Here is a 24,783-nt window from a genome sequence, read left to right as displayed (position 1 = left end):
GGCAGATTGGGAAGCAAAGAGTAAGGGAAGAAGGCAAGGGAGGGATCCTTGGGTGAGGGAGGTTAAATAATAGCAAGTCACGTTATGGAGCAGAATGTAAACAGCAGGAATAGTAAAGATGTGTGTGTGTGTGTGTCTAGGGTATATGTATGTGTATGAATATATATATCTGCATATGTCTACCTACATATATCTTAACTATAGCCTGCTTCAGGGTGGGAGGGAGAAAAGGGGAAAAAGCATAAAATAAAGTGCAGCTGAAACAAAAGAATTTACAAGGAAATAAAGAAAAATGGACATTCATGAATATCATTTCTTCTACTAATATATACTATATTTTGAATCCTCCCTGATGTTCTGCTGGGCACATGACAATGTTTTCTTTTCTTTTGTATTTCTTTTCTGTTTTCCTTTTTTTTCCTTACTTTTTTTCCCAAATAAAAGAAATTTAAAAAATAAAAATATTTCAATAACTATCTAATTTGAAAGAATGTTAAAATGTCTTTACATTTAATTGGGGAAAAGAAAATATTACTTTTTAAAAATTTCATAACTATTTTAGTCTATTTGTTTTACTTTAGAATTCTATGTATTTTTACATTTAAAAACATTAGTCTACTAGATAGTCTATAAGGTTCCCTGTCATTCTGACATTTGATGACTCTGTACACTAAGAAAATGTGAGCCCCTTCAAAATAGATAACTTTTTTTTCCTCGTTGCATCTTCAGTGCCTAGCACAATGCTTGGAGCATAGTAGATGCTTAATAAATATTTGTTGATTGATTGTTTAGCAATAAATACAAGATAATTTGGGAGGGAGAAGTAGCAGCTGGGAGAATAAAGATCTTTGGTAATTTGAGAAGGGGGGAGCAGTTGAGGGAGAGGGGCTGTGGCCACCACAAAGAAGGTGAAGGCAGTCCCAGCTTGTACCATGGCGGTGAGGTCAGTATTGAGTTAAGGGAACAAGCTGTTTGTTGAGGCTCCCCAGGCCATTGATAGTTTTGAGACCTCAACATATCAGCAGTATAGACATTAGACAGGATTTCTGTCAGCATTTCTGAGGAGAGAATAGCCCTCAGGGGAGAAAACCCAGAGCTCCAGGCTCAGAGAAATAAGTCTGGAAGACCAGAAGACAGCAAAGATCCTAATTTCAAAGGAGGTTTAGGTCCCCTCTCATGGGAGCAGCTGTGAGGGCCTGAATAGTTGAGTTTAGAGAAAACAGCTTTTAGGCCAATTGAATATGAGACTGAAGGTGGGAGGATGGTATCATGCTACGGGGAGAAGCTAGTATCTGTGATGGCATGGAGTGCTGAGCTGCCAAGACCCACCCAGGTCTTCCTGCCACACTCCCTGCCTTAGACCATGTCCACCACCTCCCACACTGGGGTCCTGTATTTTAGAATGGTGCAGGGTCTCCATCTGTAGAAGGTGCCCTCCAGTCACTACGCTGCCTCTGATTCTCGCTTTTAACTCTGGCAAGAACAATCAGTTTCATGCTCATTCTTGGAAAGGAGTCAATCTATTTGCCCCTTGGCTTTACTCATCATTAACTGTGATATCCAGATCAAAACACTTCTCTCTGAATACCACACCGTGTGCTGTTTTTCTGTATTAGAATATAATCTTCTCGAAGACCAGGACTGTGCCTTACTGCTTATAGTTATACAAATTAATATATCAATTATCTCAACATATAATTAATAAAACACATAATAAAATAACATATATTATATTACATAAAATAACATAAATATAATAATAATAGATGTATGAAATATGATAATACATTTATATATTAGTGCTTAAGAGGCAGTAGGACATAGTGGATGGAAAGCTAGCCTTCTTATCAGTCATTGTGCTAAGTGCTGGGGATATAAAAAAAAGCAAAAGGCGGTTCTTGCCACTCAAGTTTAATGGGGAAAATAAGAGACAACAACTTATGGTCAAGCCACACATAGATAATTTGGAAATAATCAACAAAGGGAAGGCGCTAGAGAGAAAGACCTGAAGTGGTTTTGCCTCTGACATTTACACTACGTCACACATACTCTAACACATATAGGTGGTTGTAACCCTGACCAATTAATTCACTAAGCTGCAAAATGGGTGTTGACCTGTGTTGACAAAGGGAGCTCCCTCCTAGAAGAGTTTCCTATACTGGCAAAAACTTATGTCCAATTGGCTCCCCTCTACCTCCATCCAACACTCAATACACAGCGCAGTGCCTGGTACACTGTGAACACTTAGTAAGTGTTTTTTTGTTCATTCATTTATTTAAAGTCACAGAGACCTCTTGGCTTGGGGAGCATTTGGAGTATATGTACAAGAGGAGAATGCATCTTCCACTAACACATCCTTTCTGCCGCTATGTGTGAAAAACAAGCATGAACATTAAAGGCTGAGGTTTGAGCTCTGAAATAAGCAGGAAACAGAGAGTCACAGCTAAACCACAGAAGCACAGGATGGCTCAGCTTTCTCTTCATGTTCAGTCCCATAGAGCTGAACCCAGAATCCTCTGTTTTTTCCTAGGTTCAGGTCAGATACCACTCCCTGCCCCATTTCTCCCACACTTTCCCCAAGATCATTTTTAGAGTTAATATTTCCCTTTTGTTTCCTTTCCCTCTATAGTATTGTACTTATCTACATCCGTATTCCTAAAGAAAAAATCTGACCATCTTATTTCCCCAATCAAGGAGCTTCCTAGTGTTTCTTGGAGAAAATAGAATTTCCTGTTTATTGCTTAAAACCTTCATGAGCTGGCAACTTCCTACCTCTCTAGACTAATTTTAAATGACTTCCCCTCACCCATTCCATGTGCTAGAAAAACTGACCTGAAATGGACACAAACGAAACAGCCCCTAATCAAATGTGCTTATGTTTTCTTGTGGAAAATGTAATATGTACATATTACCTGGAAATATGTACACATAAAGGTAGATCTAAAGTACAAATTATTTAAGTTAGCTAAACTTTGATAGTTTACAACTGCACTAAAATTTTTGGGACATCCAGTTAATAAGAAACAAAGGCCTATCCAGCTAAATTGAGCATTATTTTTCAGGGAAGAAGATGGACATTCAATGATAGAGGTGGATTTCATTTATTTCTGATGAAAAGACCAGAGCTGAACAAACAATTTGATCTTCAAATACAGAACTCAAGAGAAGCATGAAAAGGTAAAAAGGAAAAAACTCTTGAGAACTATAACTCTGTTATGGGTATACTTAGAGAGTGCAGGTATAATTTGATTTTACTGGGATAATATAAAAAAGAACTTAGAGGTAGAAAGGGGATTGTACTGGAAAAAAAGAGGAAAATGGAGGGAAATTGAGGGAAATTATATCTCATGAAGAAGCAAAGAAGACCTATTATAATTGAGGGAAAGAAGGGAAGGGGATGAACTTTGTGTGAATCTTACTCTCATCAGATTTGTCTTAAAGAGAGAATATTAGACATATCTGATTTCACAGAGAAACTTGTTTTACCTTATAGGGAAGTGGTAAAGGAAAGGGGAGAAAAACGGGGAGGCTAATAGAAGGGAAAACAGAAGTAGCAGGGAAAAGATATAAGGAAGGGAAAGGAGCTGTAAAGGGAGAAGGCTGTTTAAAAGAGGTAGTGGTCAGAAGCAAAATACTGAAGGAAGGAAAGGGGGAAAGGAAAGAGAAAAGTGTTACCTGGGGTAAATAAGATGGTGGGAAATACAGAATTAGTCATTTTAACTGTGAAGGTGAATGACATGAACTCCCTCATAAAATGTAAGTGAATAGCAGACTGGATTAAAAACCAGAATCCTACAATATGTTGTTTACAAGAAACACATTTAGATACATTTAGAGTAAAGGTAAAATGCTGGAGCAAAATTGATTATGCTTAGGTGAAGTAAAAAAAAAAAAGCAGGGGTAGACATCCTGATCTCAAGTCAAGCAAAAACAAAAATAGATCTAGTTAAAAGTGATAAGGAAGGAAATTATATCTTGCTAAAGGGTATCATAGATAATAAAGTAACATCAATACTAAATATATATACACCAAGTAGTACAACATCCAAATTCTAGAGAAATTAAGAGAACTGTAAGAAGAAATAGATAGCAAAACTATACTAGTGAGGGATCTCAACCTTGTTCTCTCAGAACTAGATAAATCAAACCGCAAAATAAATAGGAAAAAAGTTAAAGAGGTAAATAGAATTTTAGAAAAGTTCGGTATGCTAGATCTTTGGAGAAAATTGAATGGAGACAGCAAGGAATACACTTTTTTCTTAGTGGTTCATGGATCCTACACAAAAATTGACCATATACTTAGGCATAAAGATCTTAAAATCAAATGTAAAAAGGCAGAAATAGTAAATGCATTTTTTTCAGATCATGATGCAATAAAAGTCACATGCAATAAAAGACCAGGGGAAAATAGATAAAAAATGAATTGGTAACTAAATAATCTAATCCTAAAGAATGAATAAGTAAAACAACAAATCATAGATACAATTAATAATTTCATCCAAGAGAATGACAATAATGAGACAATATGCCAAAATTTGTGAGATGCAGCCAAAGCAGTTATTAGGGGAAATTTTATATCTCTAGATACTTACTTGCATAAAATAGAGAAAGAGAAGAGTAATGAATTGGGCTTGCAACTAAAAAAGGTAGAAAAAGAACAAATTAAAAAACTCCAATTAAATACCAAATTTGAAATTCTGAAAAAAGGGAGATGAATAAAATTGAAAGTAAGAAAACTATTGAATTAATAAATAAAAATAAGAGTTGGTTTTATGAAAAAACCAACAAAATAGAAAACTTTAGTTAATTTGATTAGAAAAAGGAAAGAAGAAAATCAAATTGTTAGTCTCAAAAATGAAAAGGGAGAACTTTCCACCAATGAAGAGGAAATTAGAGCAATAATTAGGAGTTATGTTGCTCAACTATATGTCAATAATTTTGAAAATCTAGGTGAAATGGAGGAATACCTACAAAAATGAAGATTGCCCAGGTTAATAAAGAAGAGATAAATCATTTAAATAGTACCATTTTAGAAAAAGAAATACAAGTTATTAATCAACTCTCTAAGAAAAAATCTCCAGGGCTAGATAGATTTACAGGTAAATTCTACCAAACATTTAAAGAACAATTAATTCCAATACCATACAAACTATTTGAAAAAATAGGGAAAGAAGGAGTCCTACCAAATTCCTTTTATTACACATATATGGTGCTGATACCTAAACCAGGTAAGATGAAAACAGAGAAAGAAAATTGTAGATCAATTTCCCTAATGAATATTGATGCAAAAAACTTAAATAAAATATTAGCAAAGAGATTACAGAAAGTCATCCCCAGGATAATACATCATGACCAAGTAGGATTTATACCAGGAATGCAGGGTTGGTTCAATAATAGGAAAACTATTAGCATAACTGACTATATCAATAACTAAACTAACAAAAATTACAGGACTATCTCAATAGATGCAGAAAAAGCATTTGATAAAATCCAGTATCCATTATGTAATGGGGACAAATTAGAACTATTCCCAATAAGAACAGGGGTGAAACAAGATTGCTTACTATCACTATCACTATTCAATATTATATTAGAAATGTTAGCTTTGGCAATAAGAAAAGGAAAAGAGATGAAAAGAATTAGAGTAGGAAATGAGGAAAACAAATGATCACTCTTTGCAGATGATATGATGATATACTTAGGAAACCCTAGAAAAATCAACTAAAAACTACTAGAAACAATTCACAACTGTACCAAAGTTGCAGGATACAAAATAAATCCACAGAAATCATCAGCATTTTAATATATTACCAACAAAGTCCAGAAGCAACAGATACAAAGAAATTCCATTTAAAATAGCTGTTGAAAATATAAAATATTTGGGAGTCTATCTGCCAAGGCAAAGTCAGGAACTATATGAACACAACTATAAAACACTTTCCATACAAATAAAGTCAAATCTAATCAATTGGGAAAATATCAAGTGCTCATGGATAAGTCAAGTGAATATAATAAAAATGACAATACTACTTAAATTAATCTATCTTATTTAGTGCCATACCAATCACACTCCCAAGAAATTATTTTATAGATCTAGGAAAAATAAAACAAAATTCATCTGGAAGAACAAAAGGTCAAGAATTTCAAGGGAATTAATGGAAAAAAAAATGCCAATGAAGGTGGCCTAGCTGTGCCAGATCTAAAACTATATTATAAAGCAGCAGTCATCAAAACCATTTGGTACTGACCAAGAAATAGAGTAGTTGATCAATGGAATAGGTTAGGTTCATAGGACAAAATAGTCAACAAGTACAGTAATCTAGTATCTGACAAACCCAAAGACCCAGCTTTGTCACTATTTGACAAAAATTGCTGGGAAAATTGCAAACTTGTATGGTAGAAACTAGGCACTGACCCACACCTAACACCATATACCAAGATAAGATCAAAATGGGTTCACAAATTTGTTTTTTTATAATATTTTATTTTATTTTATAATAACTTTATATTGATAGAATCCATGCCAGGATAATTTTTTTTACAATATTATCCCTTGCACTCGCTTCTGTTCCGGTTTTTCCCCTCCCTCCCTCCACCCCCTCCCCTAGATGGCAAGCAGTCCTATATATGTTAGATATGTTGCAGTATATCCTAGATACAATATATGTTTGCAGAACCGAGCAGTTCTCTTGTTGCACAGGGAGAATTGGATTCAAAAGGTAAAAACAACTCGGAAAGAAAAACAAAAATGCAAATAGTTCACATTCGCTTCCCAGTGTTCTTTCTTTGGGTGTAGCTGCTTCTGTCCATCATTTATCAATTGAAACTGAGTCTTTGTCAAAGAAATCCACTTCCATCAGAATACATCCTCATACAATATCATTGTCGAAGTGTAAAGTGATCTCCTGGTTCTTCTCATTTCACTTAGCATCAGTTCATGTAAGTCTCTCCAAGCCTCTCTGTATTGATCCTGCTGGTCATTTCTTACAGAACAATAATATTCCATAACATTCATATACCACAATTTAATGGGTTCACAAATTTGGACATAAAGAATGATACTATAAGCAAATTAGAGAAACACAGGATAGTTTACCTCTTAGATCTGTGGAAAAGATAGTAATATATGACCAAAGAAGAACTGGAGTTCATTATTGAACACAAAATAGATAATTTTTAAAAGTTTTATACAAACAAAACTAATACAGATAAGATTAAAAGGGAAGCAATTAATTGGAAAAACATTTTTACATTTAAGAGTTCTGATAAAAGCCTCATTTCTAAAATATGAATTGACTCAAATTTATAAGAATTCAAGCCATTTTCCAATTGATAAATGGTCAAAGGATATGAACAGACAATTTTCAGATGAAGAAATTGAAATAATCTCTAATTATATGAAAAGGTGCTCTAAATCATTATCGATCAGAGAAATGCAAATTAAGACAATTCTGAGATACCACTACAAACCTCTCAGATTGGCTAAGATGACAGGAAAAAATGATGACTAATGTTGGAGGGGATGTGGGAAAACTGGGACACTAATGTATTGTTGGTGGAATTTGAACAAAAGCAATTCTGGAGAGCAATTTGGAACTATGCTCAAAAAGTTATCAAACTGTGCATACCCTTTGACCCAGCAGTGTTTCTACTGGACTTATATCCCAAAGTGATCTTAAAGAGGAAAAGGGACCCACATGTGCAAAAATGTTTGTGGCATCCCTTTTCATAGTGGCTAGAAACTGGAAACTAAATGAATACCCATTGGTTGGATAATGGCTGAATAAGTTATGATTATGAATGTTATGGAACATTATTTTTCTATAAGAAATGAGCAGCAGGATGATTTCAGAGAGACCTGGAGAGACTTATGGGAACTGATGCTGAGTGAAATGAGCAGAACCAGGAGATCATTGTACACAGCTACAAGAAGATTATGCATGATGATCAATTCTGATGGATGTTTTCTTCCTTTTTTATCAGATTTTTCTTGTGCAGCAAGATAATTATAAATATGTATGCCTATATTCAATTTACATATTTTTTTTACCATGTTTAACCTATATTGGATTACTTGTCATTTAGGGGAGGAGGGAAGGGAAGAGGGAAATTGGAATACATGGTTTTGCAAGGATCAATATTGAAAAATTATCCTTGTATATGTTTTGAAAATAAAAAGTTTCAATTAATTAAAAACAACAAAAAAAAACAAAAGCAAGATTCTTTGGTAGGGAGGAAATAGCATCAGGGAATGAGGGAAAGATCTAATAATAGTAATTCCTAACATTTCCATTGCAAGGCACTTTACACATATGATCTCCTTTGTTCTTTTTAAAATAAATTAATTTTTTTTGTTAGCTTGTAAGTTTCTGTCTTACTCCCTGCCTACCCCATACTGGTGTGGGATCTCCTTTACTCTTTACAATGACCTTGAGAGGTAAGTGCTATTATTATCCCTTTTTATAGATGAGGAAACTGAGGCAAACAGAGGTTAGCTGACTTAGGGTCACACAGCTAATAAGTATCTAAAACTGGTTCTGAACTCAGGTCTATCCAGGGGCTCCAAGATAAAAGGTTGTACTTGAGTTGACCTTGGAAGATACCTGATGAGTCCATCTCACTCCCCCATTCCCTGAAATGTCTATATAAAAGCAAAGAGATGAACCACAAGTATAAGGAACAGAAAATTTGTCTGAATCATAGACCATGTGAAGGATAGTAATAATGTATTAAGCATAGAAAGGTAGGTGAGAATCAGATTGGAAAGCATTCAGAACCCCTTAATAACAGCATGGAAAGCATTTTGCAAGTCTTAAATTGTCATATAAATGTCAGTTATTACTATCATTTTCATTCTAACATACAGCCTGCTTCCCAGCACTCGATATTTTAGAAATGAAAGTACCATAGACATTTTGTATACAGTGTTAGTATATTAGACAGCCTCCGGCTAACTGTACTGCAGGCTACATTTTCACAGGATTTTAGAGTTGGAGAGGTCAGAGGCATTTAATTTGATCCAAAATGAGTAAAGTGTGCCAGGTGGTGAAGTGGATAGAGTTCAGGACTTGGAACGGGGAAGATCTAAGTTTGAATCCTGCCTTAATCCTTCCCTAGGCAAAGAGACGTAACCTCTGTCTGCCTCAGTTTCTTTATTTGTAAAATGAAGATCATAATAGCACCTACCTCTTAAGTTTGTTGAAAGGACCAAATAAGATTAGTAGAGGGTTCTGCAAATCTCAAAATTTTTCCTAAATCTTGTTATTGATATAACTGTTATTATTAGAATTGTCTCTGGCATACCAGATAAATAATGTGCCCCAGAGAAAGGAACCAACTACTTACTATTAATCTACTCACTCTTCCTCTCACCCTCCTTCCCTCCCTCTCTCTGTCTCTGTCTCTGTCTGTCTCTCTCTCTCTGTCTTTGCCTTTCTATCTGTCTCTGTCTCTATATATGCGCACAAATACACATTTAGATCTACAATATACTACTGATGTCAGGACGTTTTGGCTGATATCCAATCTAAAAGCTGCCTCTTTGCAGTACTTTCCCCTCAGTTCCTACACCTAGTTTTTCTCTCTGGGCCCAAAAGAACCAATTTAATCTTCGTCAGGGCAAGTAAGTGACTATTTGTGTCCATATTGTCTCTTCTTCTCATTGGGCATAATCTCAAGACCCTTCATTATCACAGAATTGTGGATTTCAAGCCAGAAGAATGAATTAAAATCATCTAATTCAACCCTTTCATTTTTCAGATAAGGACATTGAGACTCTGAGGTGAGACTTATCTAAGGGTAATATGTGGCTTAGTCAGGATTTGAACCCAGATTTCCAAATCCAAGACTCTGAATCCAGTATTTGTTCTACCTCTTCTCTGGTTGCTCTCTCATGTCCTTTCTAAAAGGTAGTGCTCAGGACTCAACACAAGACTCCAGACATAGACTGCCAGGACTGAGTATAGCCACATCTTTTTGGTCCTGGACATATGTCTCTTTAAAAAAGTCTAAGATTGCATTAGTTCTTCTGGCTTTTACATAGGGCCATTCCTTTCTTTCCCCCACCTGCATTCAATCAGTAATAATTAATCAAATTTGTTATTCAGTCATTTTTAGTTGTGTCCTACTCTTTGTAATCCAATTTGGTGTTTTCTTGTGGTTTGTCATTTCCTTTTTCAGCTCATTTTATAGATGAGGAAAAAGAGGCAAATATGATCATATGGCTACTAAGTGTTTGAAGCCACATTTGAATTCAGCTCTTCCTGATTCCAGGCACTCTATCCACTGGACCAACTAGCTGCCCTTAGTTAATTGAATACTATGCAGTGATCTTCAGTTCATGGAATTTTTGTGAACAAAGTGCTTACCAACTTTGCTTACTGCACAAGGGGTTCACCCTGCTTAAAAAGAAGAAGAAAACCATAGAATCTATCTGACTTAACAAGGGTTGTACTGGAAACAGTCTTCATAACTAGAAATGACCCACCTTTCTAAAGCTTGAACATTACCCAAGAAATTTGCTCTTTGGAAATCTCTGGGAAGCTCTCCAGCTCTCTCTTTTTTTTTTCCTTAAAAAACTGTTTTCCTATCATGTATTTAGGCAGAAGACTCTCAATGCACAAGACATGCCTTTATTTTCTTTCTTCCTTTTCTTCTTCCTCCTTCCTTCCTTCCTTCCTTCCTTTCCTTCCTTCTTCCTTTCCTTCCTTCTTTCCTTCCTTCTTTCCTTTCTTTCTTTCTTCTTCTTTCTTCTTTCTTTCTTTCTTTCCTTTCTTTCTTTCTTTCTTTCTTTCTTTCTTTCTTTCTTTCTTTCTTTCTTTCTTTCTTTCTTTCTTTCTTTCTTTCTTTCTTTCTTTCTTTCTTTTTCTTTCCTGAGGCAATTGGGGTTAAATGACTTGCCCAGGATCACATTTAAGTGTCTGAGACCTGATTTGAACTCAGGTCCTCCTGACTTCAGGGCTGGTGCTCTAGCTGCCCCCAAGACATGCTTTTCTTTAGTAAATGAGATTTGCTTCCTCTCTCCATCTCAGAGGGTTTCATGATAACCTCCATTTCACCAAACCAAAAAGTAGGTAAGAATCTCTTATGGCACCACATCAATTTGGAGTTTGAACTCACTCTCTGGTGAACTATTGCCTTGACCCATTGGACACATCCATTGTACAGAGTTCTATGAGAACGTAACTCTAGATAGAGTCATTCAATAAATCTGCCATATAAATGAATCTTGATATTTCTACCCATTCAACAAATCAGTTCAACTTAAAAAATCACTATTTGTATTTAAATTGCTCTTGTTCCTCCTTCCTTCCTGAAGAGGACCAATGACACCGTGATGTTGGAATAAATAGTGAATGCTAGAATGATGTCTTGGCTTTCACATGAAATGGATATAAGTCAGGCAGATCTGTCCAAAGTCATCAGCCTTCCTATTATCTTCTAGAGTCGGGGAACACAATAACAAGAGAAAGGTCAAGACGATGATTTGCAAAAAACTTCACTGACCATCGTCCTGTAGGGTAGATTAGGACTGGTATTATTATCATTCCCACTTTAGAGCTGTGCAAAGTTAGAGAAGCCATCCCAAATGTTCACAGGGACTATTTGTTTTTGATCTTTGTCCCAGCACTCCAAGCTCATATTGGTCTGATAGCCAGTTGGACACACTGTAACTTGACTCTAAAATAGGGATATCAATTTGGTCCTCTTCAAGAACAAAGGACAACCAACCAGAGATAAAGAAATAGACTTAAATAGATAAGAGCTTTTAGCAAAAAGTTTACTATTTGCCAGGCATGTGCCAACTACCATGAATAATAAAAAATTGAATGACTTTTTTGTGCCTCCATTTCCTTGTCTATAAATTGTCGTTCAATTTGACTGTGGTCAGAGTTAGTGCTGGAGGCAGGATTTTAAACCAAGTCTCTGTTCTATATCATCTTTTGTAGCTTATCTGGTGCCTTGATGATAAAATAGAAAATCTTTAACCTGGTCATTAAAATTCTCCACAATCTGCCTTTGACGCACCTATCCAGTCATTTCCTATTGCTCCCTTCACACACTCTCCATTCCTGTCAAACTGGCTGGGTAACTGTGCCAGACATGTGTCTCTCTCCCACATCCCTGCTTTTGTACACTCTTTTCCATGCCTAGAATGCTCTCCATCCCTACCCCTGTTTCTTAGAATCTTTTGCTTCTTTTAACATATAACCTAAGTGCTGCCTTTTTCTGATCTTCTTCATTGTTTATATTTCCCCTCTCTTGAAAATTTTTTTTTGTATAATGTTATATAAACTTTATACTTACTTTACTATATTATAATGCCTTCTATAAACTATCTACACCTTAAATTTACTTATTTATGTGCTTTTTATCTTTCCTAGAAAACAATGTAAAGTCCTTGAGGGCAGGAGTTATTTAATTGCTTTTGTATTTTTGTATTTTTTGTATTTTTACAGCCTTAGCAAAATCTGGCATGTGATAAATGTTTGTTGGAATAAATACTTTGATATAGAGCTGGCAGGAAAGTTTGGCACAAATTTGTTATTAATGGAGTGAGAAAAGCCAGGAATTGAATTTCTAATTAGACTTGTTTTGCTTACAAATTTTATTAAAAGACCTTAACCTCAAAGCTTGAACCCCCTTCTTGTAAAAGTTTTTGTGGTTCTCAAAACAATAATATTTGAGGCAACATTCCTCTTGGCTCATTCAAATCACACTCATACTTGTATTAGCAGATTGGCTCCCCTGAGGGGTAGGTGCTACCTTGGGTTATAGGGGGTAACTCTATGGTTGGTTATTCTCCTACTGCTATAGGTCATGAGCCCCCATCAGTGTGCTTCTCAACAACAATCATACAAGTAGATTTCGGCTAGTCTTAGAAAATGCTTTTTCTCATGTAGCATATGAGAATAGTAGGGCTAAAATAGTTCTCATCTGAACTTACAGCATACTTTTTTGCAACCATACACGCAGACTGGGAAGAAGGGGGAATAGACACAAACTTAACATACAAAAATACTGAGGCACACATGTAGGAAACATATATGTGACTAAGACAACTCATGACTGGCACATCAGAAACTTAATGTCCTTTCTTTTTCCAGAGAGCCCCCATGATGTTCATTCTCAGACATGGCGTTAGTGATGAATGAGTGGCTCCACTACACTCAGATGAGTTGGTTCTTCACAAGGCATATCTCAGCTGATTTCCCGGTTTAAGTTTGTTCCTCATAGGACATGGAATATTTGCTGGACAAGCTGATCTCCTGCTTGGGTTAGGTCAAGCAGAACTCTCAGATGTCTGACCAGTTCATCACTAGACTATGCCAGGGAGATTATTTAGTCTTCTGGCTTGTTCATCACTGGGCATGGTAGCTATTATGCTTGGCTGGGAAGATTGCTTGGCTATGAGACACATAGCCTACAGGGCTTCCTCTACAGAGGGTACAGCAATGTTAATCTTTTGGACTCTGTGGGCAACTCCAGACTCCTACCATCTTTACTGAGCCCTCTAGCTTGTCTGCTCTTTTTTTCCTGAAATGTTACCATCTTCATTTTTAGCTTGAATTAAAGGGGAAAGACCTTTAATTTAAGTTGCTATCTTAGAGAGTCCTTTGACTTCCTTAGGTTATTAGCTCTGTTACTTGCCTGGAAGAAAGTGGGAGAAGTCTCTTATTCAACCATTATTTCTAATTTCCTCAGTGAAGGACCATATTATTATTTATGGTGACTTGTAAATTATAATTCTCATATTCCTGTTCAGATCTTATGCAAATGGGGTGTGAGAGAGGCAGAGGTAGGAGGCAGCCTGTGTTCAAAGGCAAGTTTATTGTCTTTATGGGCCTTTCCCTATTCAGTAGCTGTTCAAAGCCTCAGCCCCCTCCAAAGGTGTAGAATACTTCATTTGCATCTGAAAAAGCCTGACCTTTACATTTTATTACTCCTTCTAGCCTTCAACTTGGCTCAAGTCTAAACAGGGCACACCCTTACAAGAATTTTGCTGGTCTAAATGGGGCACACCCTTATAGTGACTTCCATTTAGTGTCTGACATTTACAAGGGGCTTTGTACATATTATTTGAGTCTCACACCAGCCCTGAGAATAAATTGGGCAGGTGGTATTGTCCTATTTGATCAAAATCACTCTACTATTAAGTGCTCAGGTCTTCAATTCATTAAATCAAAGCATTTCAGTGATCTCAGAAGCCATCCCCAGCACTTAGTATAGTGCCTGGCATTCTGTAGGGCTTTACTTATTGCTTCATTACTTACTGATTGATTAAACTATCTCTGCCACTTCCAGGTTCTGCCCTCTGGAACCAAGCAGAATAAGTCTCCTAGTGATAATCTTTCAAAAATTTATAAAGCAGCTGTACTATATTTAAAGCAGATTTTCTTCTTTTCAACCTTCTTCCATTTAAAGACTTTGTAGGCTGAGCCTTAATGAACTAATAAAGTAATATTTCTATAATTTACTGCAAGCCCTAAGAAATAAAAGATTAATTTAATGTAGAAAGGAAGAAAATAAATGGTAAGTATGTATACATATCTCTTCTGATAATTCTCTGATTTCATAGAATACTAGATTGAGATGCAGAACTGGAAGGGTCCTAAGAGGAAATGAAGTCCAGTCTTTTAATTTTACGGGGGGGGGGGGGGAAACTGAGGCCCAAGAATCATTAGGTGACTTATCTGAGATTATTTAGGTCATAGGATTATACATTGGAGTCCAGAAAAGTTAATTTCCTAAGGTTACATAGCATATAGGATTATAGATCTGAAGGTGGAAGAAAGTTCAGAAACCATATGATGTTCAGAAACCCTTTGACTTTTGGGGGGTCCTAAGGTTTATCCCCCTTTTCAGGGGAAAGTTCCTGAGTCTTAAACTTTCCTCTGAAAGAAGTCCTCCCTCAGGGAGCCCAGTTGGTGGTCTCATTCAGAGATCCAGGCCAGGGACATGGTGTACCCTGTATTGAATAGAAGATTAGTCCAGAACCACTTCCAGTAGATCAAACTCCCAAGATAAGTAATCTCTTTTCAATTTGAGATCTAGGCCCAGGGCATTGACAACATTGAGGGAATAATCTCATTCAATTCTGAATTGAGGTCTGAGCCTCAGACTGCTAATAAAAGACAACTCTGAACCTTGAATCTCTGCAGAAATCCTAAACAGGATTATGCTTGCCAAGGAAGTTGTTTTCTTAATAAGCTGCCCTGACAAGACTTTTGCCCACTGTGAAGATATTCTCTTCTTAGTGTTAACCTTTGCCATCTTCTTAACAGGATCTTTTGCCCACTAAAGAAGTCTGTCTTCTTAGCAGGCTGGCTTCTCCGTGCCAATAAATCCCTTTTTGCCACAAACAGATTTCGGGTTTGTGAATTCTTTCGCATAGGACCTGTGTGACCAGAGGGGATTTCCCATCCCAATTCTCGAACCTCATCACAATTATCACTAATATCATCATTTTGGTTCCCTGATCTCATCACATATAATCTTTCCTCTCATTTTACAGATGGGGTCTTTGATCCTTGGTAGTTGGGTGGGTATAGACTGGAGAGAATTATTATAAATAATCTAGAATTACTGTAAATAATCAGGAGACCAAACTACTCCCTGAGGAAGCAGGAAGGAATATCAATTACCCTGACCTTTCGATTTTAAGTAGGCTTTTTGTTATCCTAAGTAAGCCTTTATTGCAGTAAGCCCCCCTCCTCCACTTTGAATTCCTTATATTGACAAACCCTACAATCTATATCCAATGAGAAAGCCAAGTTATGATGTCAATCATCAGGCTATTTCTCTCCTATTAAAAAAAAAAAAAAACCTAGCTGCACCCCCTTCCCTCAGTTCCTTTTTGGAGATTACCTCCTTTTAGCTTAGTCACTTAGTAAATGTCATAATGGCAGGTTCATTAGGAATCACCCACCTTATGGCAGCAAGTTCATTAGGACTGAGTCCCTTCCATTTGAATTGTTTTGGGAAGATTCTGAAGATCACCTGGCAGGAGAAGATACCAGACACTGAGGTCCTTTCTTGAACTAAACTGCCAAGCATTTCAATTCTACTGCAGAGGGCACTTTCTCTGTCTAATCAACTGGCTATATTGTTCAAATGCCAGACGTATGCTTGCCAAAAAGACTATTTTATGGAGAACTCACACAGGGCAAGTGCTCATTTGGTGGTCAGCAAAAACAATACAATGACACTGTCAAGCTTGTACTTGAGAACTTTAGAATTAATTGCACAACATAGCAGACACTGGCATAGGACCATTCAGCATGGCATGACCTCAATTGGAGAAGAATCAATGCTCTCTGAGCAAAATAGAATTGAAGAAAATAGAATTAGAAGAAACACAAGATGCTCAAAGTTTGAGAATTCATCCCAAATGTTCACATGGACTATTTGTGTCTGACCTGCGGCAGAGCACTCTGGATTATCTGTGTCTGACCTGTGGCAGAGCATTCTGGACTATTTGTGTCTGACTGTGGCGAAGCATTCCCAGCTCATACTGATCAGCCACAGTCAGACACACCATATAACTTGACTCTTACATAGTGATATCATTTTGGTCTTCTTTGAGAATGAAGGACAACAACCAGTCTGCCTACTGGCGTCTTCCCTCTGGTTAATGGTGAGTTCCACTAGGGAACTTAACTTGAGTCCTTCCCCTTGTTAACAGCCAACTCTCTTTTGGAACTTAGTCTGTCAGTCAATAGTACAATAATAAAATCTTTGCCTCTTGATTTGGAGATGGTCAAAGCTTACAAATTCTTTTAAGACACCTTGTGACACTGGTCCCAAACTCCTATATATTTTTGGGGTTCAACCCTCACTTCTAAATATTTGGAGGACAATTGAGAAAGAATTTTAAAGCCCCATTATATTTTGGGGGGTTCAGTGCTTCTGTATCCCATGCCCCATCATGATGATGAAGGAAACTTAGGTCTAGTGAATTAAATGACTTGCCCAAGTTCACACAAGTAATAGATATATACATATATGTATCTGTGTATATATGCATATATGTGTACATATAAAACAAGTATATATGTATGTGTATGTGTATATATGTGTAAAATAAGTAATAGAGATGGGATTTGAATCCAGGTCTCTGACTTGAGTGCCACCATCCTTCCCACCATATTAAAAGTAGGATCTAGGCTGCCAGACATATGGTACTCTCCTTTTCACTTCTCGCTTATATGGGGATAGTTTTGGAAGATAACTAAAGTACATAGTATATATACTTAATTTTGAATTTTAATCATTATTAATTATTTAATTAACACTTACTTTTTATTTTTTCATCATGATATTCAATAAATTATGTGACCACAATAAAAAGGAAATGTGAATATACATACAACAAGCCTTATATAACTATAGTTGTAACTAAAGTGGGCCAAAAGGAACTTGGCCGCAGGGTCCTAAAATTTAAGAGGCAATTAATCACTCAATAAACATTTATTAAGAGTCTACTATGTACCAGGCACTGTACTAAGTGTTAAGACAAAAAGAGGCAAAAGATAGTGTCTGTTCTTCAAGGAGCTTACAGTTGAAAGGAGGAGACAACACGTAACAAATATGTACAAAGCAAGCCGTATAAATTTGTTGTTTTTCAATCATTTCTTCCTGACTCCATTTTGGTGTTTCTTAGCAAAGATAGTATTTGCCATTTTCCTTCTCTAACTCATGTTAGAGATGAGGAAACTGAGGCAAACATGGCTAAGTGACTTGCCCAGCATCACACAACTAATAAGTATCTGAGGACAGATTTGAACTTGTGAAGAGGAGTCTTCCTGATTTGAAGTCTAGTGCTATATGGGATAACTAGGAAATAATTAAAAGAGGGAAATGATCAGAATTAAGAGTTGGGAAAGGCTTCCTTTGACAGGCAGTAACAATTAGGCTTACAGCTTTTTTTTTTTTTTTTTTTTTTTTTTTAAAGAAAGAAGATTCCTTGAATAGTCAAAATAGGAAGCTACCAGCTGGTCTAGGTTAGCTCCTCCTTGGATTATTCCAGGGTCTGTTTTTTGCCATATAAGTTTTGTGTCCTGAGCTCCAAGTCTTTTTCTCCAATACTATCTGTCTTACAGAGTTTATCTGAATGTGACTTTTGTGCTCCTTGCCTCAGGCTGTGGAATTGCTAGCTAGGTCTCGGTATAGTTATAAATCATGAGAGCATGAAATTCACACCTGCAGCATCATTAGTAGCTGTATCTTTTCCAAAGGACACTGGTCATATTTATTCTATAATAGCAGCTTTTAAACCATGAATGGAATATATTCATTCCATTTTCCCCAATGGAATACTACAATAAACAGATATAGATATAGATATAGATAGATATTGGTGTTTCTTAACAAAGATAGTATTTGCCATTTTCCTTCTCTAACTCACGTTAGAGATGAGGAAACTGAGGCAAACATGGCTAAGTGACTTGCCAAGCCTTCCCCAACTCTTAATTCTGATCATTTCCCTCTTTTAATTATTTCATCCCATATAGCACTAGACTTCAAATCAGGAAGACTCCTCTTCACAAGTTCAAGTCTGTCCTCAGACACATTAGTTGTGTGATGCTGGGCAAGTCACTTAGCCATGTTTACCTCAGTTTCCTCATCTCTAACATGAGTTAGAGAAGGAAAATGGCAAATACTATCTTTGTTAAGAAACACCAATATCTATCTATATCTATATCTATATCTATATCTATATCTATATCTATATATAGAAGAATCTTAGTTTGTTCGATCCAGAAAGGGATTCAAGATATCAGGACTCAATTCCTTAATTTTAGGTTCTATTTAGGAAATTGATGAACAGATAAGTTAAATGGAAACAAATTATAAATAGAGGGATTTAGACAGCCTGCCATATTATACAAAGCCATGACTAGGGTAAGGCAAAAGGAACTTTGTCACAGGGTGCTGAAATTTAGAAGGCATTGATACTTGTATTTGCTGAACTCAGAAGCAAATACACTTAGTACCTAGTTAGCAAGAACAAATAGATAAAATAAGAAGCTACCAATGAACCAAGTGAGGATCGGTCCTCCTCTTTTGCTTGATGCCCAGTTTGGCTAATGAAGAGGCAAAGTATTTTGGAAACATTAATAAACAACCCTGAGTTGGATGAATATTTGCTAGCTGTATGACTGTGGGGAAGTGACTAGATACAAAATTACATTTATGTATCATTTGAATGTTTTACAAGGGGCAGCTAGGTACAGTACATAGAGCACTAAGCTTGGAATCAGAAAGATCTCAGACATTTATTAGCTGTGTGGCCTGACTAGTCATTTAATGCTGTTTGCCTCAGTTTCCCCATCTGTAAAAATGGGGTTTCTTAGCAAAGTGATAAATCACTCCAGTCTCCTTGCCAAGAAAACCCCATTTGTCCAAGTTATCATAAAGAATCAGACACAACTAAATGACTTGAGTACAACAATGAAGTTTACAAAGAATTTTTCTTATAACAAATAGATATAAGGTATAAATATACTCTTAAAGGCAAGGGCCATTCAGTTTGATCTTTGTATCTCAAGAGCTCAGTGGCTATGGACAAATCATTTAATCTCTCACTGTCCCAGGAAAAATTTTTTTATTAAAACTTTTTATTTTCAAAACATATTCATTCATAATTTGTCAACATTGACTCTTGTAAAACCTTGTGTTCCAAATTTTCCCCTCCCTATTCCCACCGCTCCCCTAGATGGCAAGTAATCCAATATATGTTAAACATGTTAAAATATGTTAAATTCAATAAATGTATATGTATTTATACAATTATCCTGCTGCATAAGAAAAATCAGATCAAAAAGGAAAAAAAATAAGAAAGAAAACAAAATGCAAGCGAATAACAACATAGAGTGAAAATGCTATGTTATGCTATGTCCACACTCAGTTCCCACAATCCTCTGTCTGGGTGTAGATGGCTCCCTTCATCACAAGATCATTCCCAGAAAAAATTTTAAGACTATAATTTCCAGATCAGTTGCTGAGTTATCTGTGTATGAGAAGGCAATTTCCACACTGGAAGTTTCCTAAGCTGATGGAATCCCAGGTGATCTACACAACCACCCCTACTTAAAACCAACATAAAACCCCAAGCTCTCAACTCCCAGTGCGTTGTCTTTACATAGTAGAGCTTAACAGATGTTAATTGAACTGAATTGGATAATCCTATAACCTAGGCAGGATAGGGAAAGTATTAAAATGTTCACTTTAAAGATGAAAAAACTGAGGCACATCTCTTACTCTTGGGATCTTCAGGTTCCTTCAAACTCAGTTTACACATCACATTCTCCATTCCCAATCCTTTTCAGATGCTGGCATTCCCCTTCCCCAAAGTACATTATATTCATATTGTGTTTGTTCTATATGTACATAAAATCACAGAGTCTAAGGGTTGGAAGTGAGTTCATTCAAAGTCATCTAATTCAGGGTGTTTTTTTAAAACTCCCCCCCACTTTTGTCCAGGAACTTTTATGTAACTCAGTCTCAAATCTGAGTCAAGGTGTTTCTGGCACTGTTTGTGCATGTCTGATACAAAGTGCACATGTGTGTTCAAAACCAAGGCTGCACTGAAGTCACAGAATGCAACATGGGGCAGTGCTGCCAGAAACACTTTGGACTCGTTACATATTTGATTTTGAATTAATTTTTGGTCGTTGTGTTCAGCAACCTTCTGCCATTGTCAACTTTTTCATGACACCCCCCCCCCATTTAATTATATGACCTCATATGGGGTCATGATCCACAGTTTAAAAAACTTTGTTCTAGCCAACCCAAACCCTAAAGACATCTTCTTTCCTCCATTATCAACAAGTTTCCATCCAGCTTTTGCTTGGAGACCACTAATGGGGGGAAGTCACCAACTCCCTTAAATTTTAATTTTTTTCTACAGTCAGCTGCAAAAAACTTTATCATCAAAAGGTAAAATCAGCCAATTTTAGGCATATAATTTCTCCCAACATGAACTTTACAAACAGACATTACATGGCAGCCTCTTTTCTTAGCATTCAGGTCACTTCCATCCATTTAACTCCTTAAGTGGTAACTCACCCTACTGAGCTGATCCAAGAGTCTTTGGTTCTGTTCGGAGAGTTCCTGGACCGCTCGCGTCTTTTCTCTGTCAGCTTCTCGGAGGTGAACCTGTTGCTTCTCCAACTCAACCTGTAGCTGTCTCACGTCGCTCTCCAATTCGGATACCCTACCTTCCCATTCGCCTTCTCGGTTCTCAAATCGTCTTCTTAACTCGTGTTTCTCTTGTTCGAGGTGCTGGGAAAAGAAAGAGATGGATCTTTAAAAAGGGACAATTTCTTGTTGTTCTTCCTCTCTTCTTGGGCTCAAGGTCCTTTGCCTACTGAGTCAATACAGTGCATCTATGGGTCCCAGATGCCATTTAGAGCAGCTACAGAAATAGTACTTTCTTCCTGCAGTTTGTTCTGAAGCCCTGCCAACAAGGAGCATGCTCTGCAAACAAAACATGGATCCTGCTCATATCTCCTTGCAGTGTTAGCCCTCTTTTGGTCCTACCTCAGGGATAAGGCTGTGGCTAGAACGTGGCACACAGACACGAGTTTTATTGAAACTCCAGAGTAATTAGTAGGAATTTAAATTTAGAAAACCAAGAGTGCTTTTTTCTATCTTCAACATGCCTTCTATTATAGATTATTAGAATCAGGGAAAGGGAAGGACCAGGGGATCATCACCCTCAGAAGGAAGCACAGAATGACCTTCGGGCACAGAATACAGTATGCTGGATGGAGCTGAGAATAACCTTAGAATACAGATCAGAGATGAAAGGGTCCTTAGAACAGAAAATGTTGGAGCTGGAAAGATCTTTACAACAATGCTAGGTCAGAGCTTGGAAGTGACCCTAGAACACACATTAGACTTGGGAGAGATCTTTGAACACTAAATATCAGAAAGGAAATTATCATCCAGATTTCTGTTTCCAAAATTGGGAAATTGAGATCTAGATAAGAAAAGGAATTAGCCCAAGGTCGCATAGCTGGTTTACAACAAAGTGGGGGTTCGAAGCTAGGATGTATGGCCTTCTACTATTGTACCTAGGTGGATAGAGCACTGGGTCTGGATTTAGGAAGACCTAAGTTCAATTAACTTCAGACATTCACTAGCTGTGTGATTTTGAGTAAGCCACTGTTTGCTTGAAAATGGGACTAATAATAGTACTCACCTCTCGGGGTTGTTGTAAGCATCAAATGAGATAGTATATGTAAAGTACTTAGTATATTATACTCAATAAATGCTTGCTTTCCTCCTTCTCCACCTCCCATTCTTCTTTTCCTTGTTAATATTTTTTCCAATAGTATTTTATTTTTCTAAATACATGTAAAGATAGTTTTCAATATTCATGATTTTATTATAGCTTTTTATATACAAAATATATGCATGGGTAATTTTTCAGTACTCACCCTTGCAAAACCTTCTATTCCCACTTTTCCCCTCCTTCCCTGCATCCCCTCCCCTAGATGGCAGGTAGTCCCATACATGTTAAATATGTTAGAGTATATTCAACCTTCATTTTTGCAAAACTTTGTGTTCACCTTCCCACCTTCCCAAGACAGTAAGCAATCTGATATTGGTTAAACGTGCAGTTCTTTCCTTGTTAATTGAAAAAAAAATTCAAGGACATTTTCTATATAAGCAAATTTTATTTCAAGGATTTAGTACTGCATGTACAGGATACTTGATTGGGAGTTAAGAGGTTTGGGATTTAATCTTAAGTTTATTACTGAAATAAACAATTTAATTCATCTCTATATCTTAACTTCTTTATCTAAAATGAGACTTGGAGGGTTGCTAGGTGGTGCAGTGGATAGAGTACCAGCCCTGAAGTCAGGAGGACGTGAGTTCAAATGTGATCTCAGAAACTTATTGCTTCCTAGCTGTGTGACCCTGGGCAAGTCACTTAATCCCAATTGTCTCAGCTAAATAAAAAAAATTAACAGGAGAGAATTTAGGAAGTGAATGCCTGATTTCTTCTCCATCCCTTATACATACCCTAGTCATTTCTGTCTCCATCCTTTGACTCCTGCTGGTTTCATGCCTCTTTTTGCTACCTAGCTAAATCCCATTCATGCTTCAAGGATACATTACCAAATGTACCTCTTCTAGGAAGTCCAATCCAACTGCTGAACCCAATCCTTTCCTGAAAATCATAGAATCAAGGGTTCCTAGAATGTTAATGACAGGAAGGATTAACTGGGGTCATTCTTTCAAAACAGTTTGATAATGCTATTTCAGTAGAATTGATTTCCTTTAGGAACCTGTGGATTTTATGTAGAAAAACATTATTCTGAGAAGCTTCCAGGGGAGGGGTTCTGAGACATACAGTCTAAGGACCCTTGTGTCTAATCCAATCTCTTCATTTTATAGAGGGGCAAATCAAGGCCCAGAAAAGCCCAGGATCTTGGAAATTGGCAGTTTAAGGGACCTCAGTAGGAAAAGACTCCTCACTATAACATATCCAACAGCCAGACTTTCATGGAGGCAAGTGGGCCACCTCCCAAGACAGTGGGAAACCGAAAGCTATTTAGGTTCCCACACTGGGAAAGCTGAACGGGTTAGATTTTTTAAAATGATATTAAGCCTTGTTTCAATGCTATCCGGTGTTGCTGTTTGGCCCTGTGGATCTAAGCAGAATGTGGCTAATCCCTCTTCAATGTGACAAGCCTTCGGGGCAGGCAGTGATCATGTCCCATGAAATCACTTCTCTAGACTAAACACTTTCAGTTCTGAGGACCAATCAATCCTTTCTGAAGTCTCCAATCCCCACTATCTCACTTGATCTCATCTCAACTTACAAAATTCAGTTATTTTTGAATTGTGTGCAACTCTCCGTGACCCGTTTAGGGGTTTTCTTGGCAAAGATACTGGAAGAGTTTCCCCATTTCCTTTTACAATTCATTTTCCAAAGGAAGAAACCGAGATAAATGGGTTTAAGTGACTTGCCCAGGAACACACAGCTAGGAAGTATCTTAAATCAGATTTGAACTCAAGATGATGAGTCCTCCTGATTTCAGACCCAGTACTCTCTTCACCGAGCCTCCTAGCAGCCCATTAGCTTTCTAAAATATGGTACCCAGAATGGAACATCAGAGAAAGCCACAATATATGTCCTTATATGTAATCCAGATGAGTTGCTCAAGATTGCATGGGTAACAAATATCACAGCGGCTAAGTGATTCAGGAACCCCTATCTCCTCCATACAACAAGCAAGTGGCCATCCATTAAACACTTACTACACTGTCTCGCTGCCTCATCATAGGTGCTTGATGAATGCTTGTTGACTGATTGCTTGACTCTCAACAACAATAAATCCCTTGTGGACTGGGGCTGATGATATATCTTTGTTTCTTCTGTTATCTGGCAACGTCTGGCATTGAGACGTATTCAATAAAGTTTTGCCAATGAAGGTGCTTCATTTGAACTCAGTTCTTTGGACTCCACATCAAGTACTCTCCCCACTAAACACTTAGTGATCTCATTGGGAAGTTTTCCTTTGACCTCGACCATTTTCTCCTTCATTGTTCCTAGTTATGCCCTCTTAGGACAAGTAGAATAGTCCAAACCCAAGCATCAAGTCCACCCAGGGAATCTCACTGAAAACTATAGCCTTCTACCACATATCAGTTAGCCTGTTTCCCAAAGCAGCTTGATAGAAAGAGAGTTTTCTAGACTTAGGGGACTGAGAACACCTTCTGATTTCAATCTATCCCTGTTAGAAGAATACAATCTCTACTGAGAAG

The 24,783-nt window shown here is 37.0% G+C and overlaps 1 protein-coding gene across 4 annotated transcripts in view; it reads right to left on the bottom strand.

Annotated features, from left to right (window-relative positions):
- BICDL1 (BICD family like cargo adaptor 1) overlaps window positions 1–24,783 on the bottom strand; it is a 148,718-nt gene that overhangs the window by 106,467 nt on the left and 17,468 nt on the right. For all 4 annotated transcript variants that reach the window (XR_007949685.1, XM_051972914.1, XM_051972912.1 and 1 more), the window contains exon 2: window positions 21,070–21,285. Coding sequence is in view for 3 of the 4 variants with exons in the window: in XM_051972914.1 (XP_051828874.1) it covers window positions 21,070–21,285 (216 nt within the window). In the remaining variant the exon portion in view is untranslated. The remainder of the gene's footprint in view (window positions 1–21,069; window positions 21,286–24,783) is intronic.

This window comes from Antechinus flavipes, chromosome 1 (assembly GCF_016432865.1).
Source record: "Antechinus flavipes isolate AdamAnt ecotype Samford, QLD, Australia chromosome 1, AdamAnt_v2, whole genome shotgun sequence".
NCBI classification, from domain to species: domain Eukaryota; kingdom Metazoa; phylum Chordata; class Mammalia; order Dasyuromorphia; family Dasyuridae; genus Antechinus; species Antechinus flavipes.
The sequence above is the reverse complement of the archived record's forward strand: the minus strand, read 5'-3'. Positions and strand labels throughout refer to the sequence as shown.